General features: G+C 58.6%; 1 protein-coding gene across 1 annotated transcript in view; it reads right to left on the bottom strand.

Annotated features, from left to right (window-relative positions):
- The window catches only part of LOC119111100 (uncharacterized), a 14634-nt gene extending 14272 nt beyond the window's left edge, over positions 1 to 362 (bottom strand). The window contains exon 1 of the mRNA XM_037234926.1: positions 1 to 362. This exon is cut by the window's left edge and continues 76 nt beyond it. Coding sequence (XP_037090821.1) covers positions 1 to 90 — 90 coding nt within the window. The 5' untranslated portion in view covers positions 91 to 362.
- Between the last annotated feature and the right edge of the window lie 2496 nt (positions 363 to 2858).

Raw genomic sequence — 2858 nt, 5'->3', positions numbered from 1 at the left:
GAGTGAGGCGTTCTTCCGCTTGGTGGTGGGCGTGGTGGCCTGGTCTCCCAGCTTAGTCGGCATGGCGCCACCCTCTGAAACGATGGCCATACCGGCACGGTCGGTCGTGCTGGCGGCACGACAGTGGACCAGCGTCGCTGTCAACGGCCCGGGGTGCGGTCCGTTGACCGCTGCGTTGCCCGGGGAACCGGACACACGCGCCCCACTTCCCCGCAGCCGTGTGCACCGTCCAGTCGCTGGCTTGGACGCGGCTTGCGCGCACGCTGCACCGAACCCGCTCACGGCCGGCGGCGCGCCGATGTCACCGGGCGCACGACTGCCGGGCTAACCCGCCAGCAGCACGGCAGCGACACACGCGCAGCTGAGCGCCGTCCACCGCCCGCTTGGCGTTACTTACCTCGTCAGTCCACCGCCGCGGCCGGTCGCTCGACGGCGTCCCCGACACGCCGCCGGCGCCGCCGCCGCCGCCGCCGCCGACCGGCCGGAAAATCGATCCTGGGAGCGGGGTGCGCGCCCCGCGCGGTCGTCGGTCGATGGCCGGGCCACCAGTGGGACAGCGGAGCCGGGCCCAGTCGGCCGCCCCCGCCACCACTGCGGCAGTGCGGTCCGGGGGCGGCCCACGCTCTTCGGCCGGCACAATGGAGCCGTCCGTCGAGACTAGACCGGGGAGTGCCTGCCCGTGTCCTGCGAACGACTGTGGAACACGCGGGCGGTACAATGTCGGTACCTAAAGCGTTTCCCCATAGGTTGTGAACTTGCAGCTAAATCACCCCTCGGTTTACGGCTTCAATACATATGCAGATGTTTCATATTCAAAGCCATATCCAAAGGTGATTTTTCAAACTTGTTCACTTCCCGGTGTGCCTGGAAGAACCAGCGCCATGAGCTAGGACAAGATTTCTGGGTCTCCACGTCCATAGATGACTGGGATCCATCATCCCCTAATGAGCCCCAGCACTATTCTCCGCCTCCTTTCGAGATCACGGGTGACGAGCTTGTCGGTGGTCTCACGTCTCCCATGGCTGAGGAGGGGGGAGAAAAAGGAGAACGATTCAGCCACCGCCCCCGCGCGCCAGTCGGGGCTGCGGGGGGGGGAATCGGGAGAACGGTGCAGCCATCACCCCAGCACGCCGGCCGGAGGCTGCGGGGGGGGGGGAGGAGTGAGGAGAACGGTGCAGCCACTGCCCCCGCACGCCAATCAAGAGCTGCGGGGAGAGGGGAGTCGGGAGAACGGTGCAGCCACCATCCCAGCACGCCTGTCAGGAGCTGCGGGGGGGAGGGAGTCGGGAGAACGGTGCAGCCACCACCCCAGCACGCCGGTCGGGAGCTGCGGAGAGGGATCGGAAGCTGTGGGGGGGGGGGGGGAGTAGGGAGAACGTTGGGCGCAGCTACCACCCCAGCACGTCTATCGGGAGCTGCGGGGGGAGGGGGGGGGGAGTCAGAAGAACGGTGTAGCCACCACCCCAGCACACCAGTCGGGAGCTACGCTGCCGCTGCTGCCGCATGCCTTGCTGAATGAGCGCCATGGTTTACAACCAAACAGTACAGCTGAAAAGCGTACAAGAGGCTGTTAACATCCGTTTCTAACATGTGGCCGCATGCCAAAGAAGACGTTTATGGACCGCATGTTCCACACGAACGTATACATTATGACATGTATTGATGTCGTTCAGGTATAAATAACTTAATCTAAGAGCGATATGATCCGATAAGATTCGCGATGCACGCATTGATCATTTGCATTGCCAATGCCGTCTTTTCACGCACTATCTCGAAAGGCACTGTCACGTGTTGGAGTTGGCTTCGCGTGTTTTTAGAGCTATCGTCGTGCACAATCCATTATAAAGTGCCCTAAAGGTTTCTGTGCTATGCACAATGCACGATTGTTTGTGTGATTAATGAGAGCTTAATATAAAGGCGAAAGAGCGTCACAGAAAGAGGTGTGCCAATATTAATTTCAAGCCTTTCCATGCGTCTCCAGAGCATTCTCGGAAAGTCGGGGTGCCATGACACCCACAGAACCCCTTTCTTTCTACGCCTCTGCCATAATGCGACCTGAAACAAGTTGGTATGTGATATGTCAGCCTTCTGTCGGCAGCCATATGTCAGCCACATGTCAGCCTTGTGGCAGCAGCTGAACATTTATCTAAAGAAGGGCACCTACGTCAACCCAATAAGATTGTAGCGTGGTTCTCGCCCACATGAGGCTGTGGAACCTCACTTTAGTACGTTGTGCACCTTCAACGCGTGGAAAGTAAATTTTGGATATACAGGATCAAAAGTAACCTTTATTTTACGGTCAACAGATAATATCCGTACCGGAGAGCTCGACGCAGCCCATAAGGCAACGGAAGGAGCTCGAATCCCTACGCTGGTGGCGCCGACTGCGGTCACAGGTCCTCAGCCTGTGGCGCCACCTGTACTCGTCCGGGATAGCCAGCTCTCCTCAAGCGTGAGTAGCGTATGCTACGCGGGAAGTACAAGCCTACTGTAAAAGCGCACCCCAGGCTGCTTCAGGTTGAGTCGCTGATCTCAAATTTATGCTTTTTCGGTCCATTTAATTGCAGAATCATTTTCGTCAGGAGCAGCGCCACGGATTTTGAGTCGGGGGGGGGGGGGGGGCAGGATTCACAGGGGGCCTCCTGGACAAAGTGGGGCCTCCTCACAGCGGGCGTCCTGGGCAGTGTCATTTCCGAGAAGGAAGGTACGGAGGGCATATGCTTCTGAATCAAACTGCTCCACGCATCATATCCGAGAAAAAACGCTGAAAATTTTTAAAAAAACTGAAAATCAGGCCCCCAACAGAATGGGGCCTACTTATGATCCAGAAAATGGCTTCAGTAAGCTAAAACAGGGCC

The sequence above is a fragment of the Pollicipes pollicipes genome, unplaced genomic scaffold, assembly GCF_011947565.3.
Source record: "Pollicipes pollicipes isolate AB1234 unplaced genomic scaffold, Ppol_2.1 Scaffold_7261;HRSCAF=8764_pilon_pilon_pilon, whole genome shotgun sequence".
Classification (NCBI taxonomy): Eukaryota; Metazoa; Arthropoda; class Thecostraca; order Pollicipedomorpha; family Pollicipedidae; genus Pollicipes; species Pollicipes pollicipes.
Note: the sequence above shows the minus strand (reverse complement) of the source record. Positions and strands in the feature narration are given on the sequence as shown.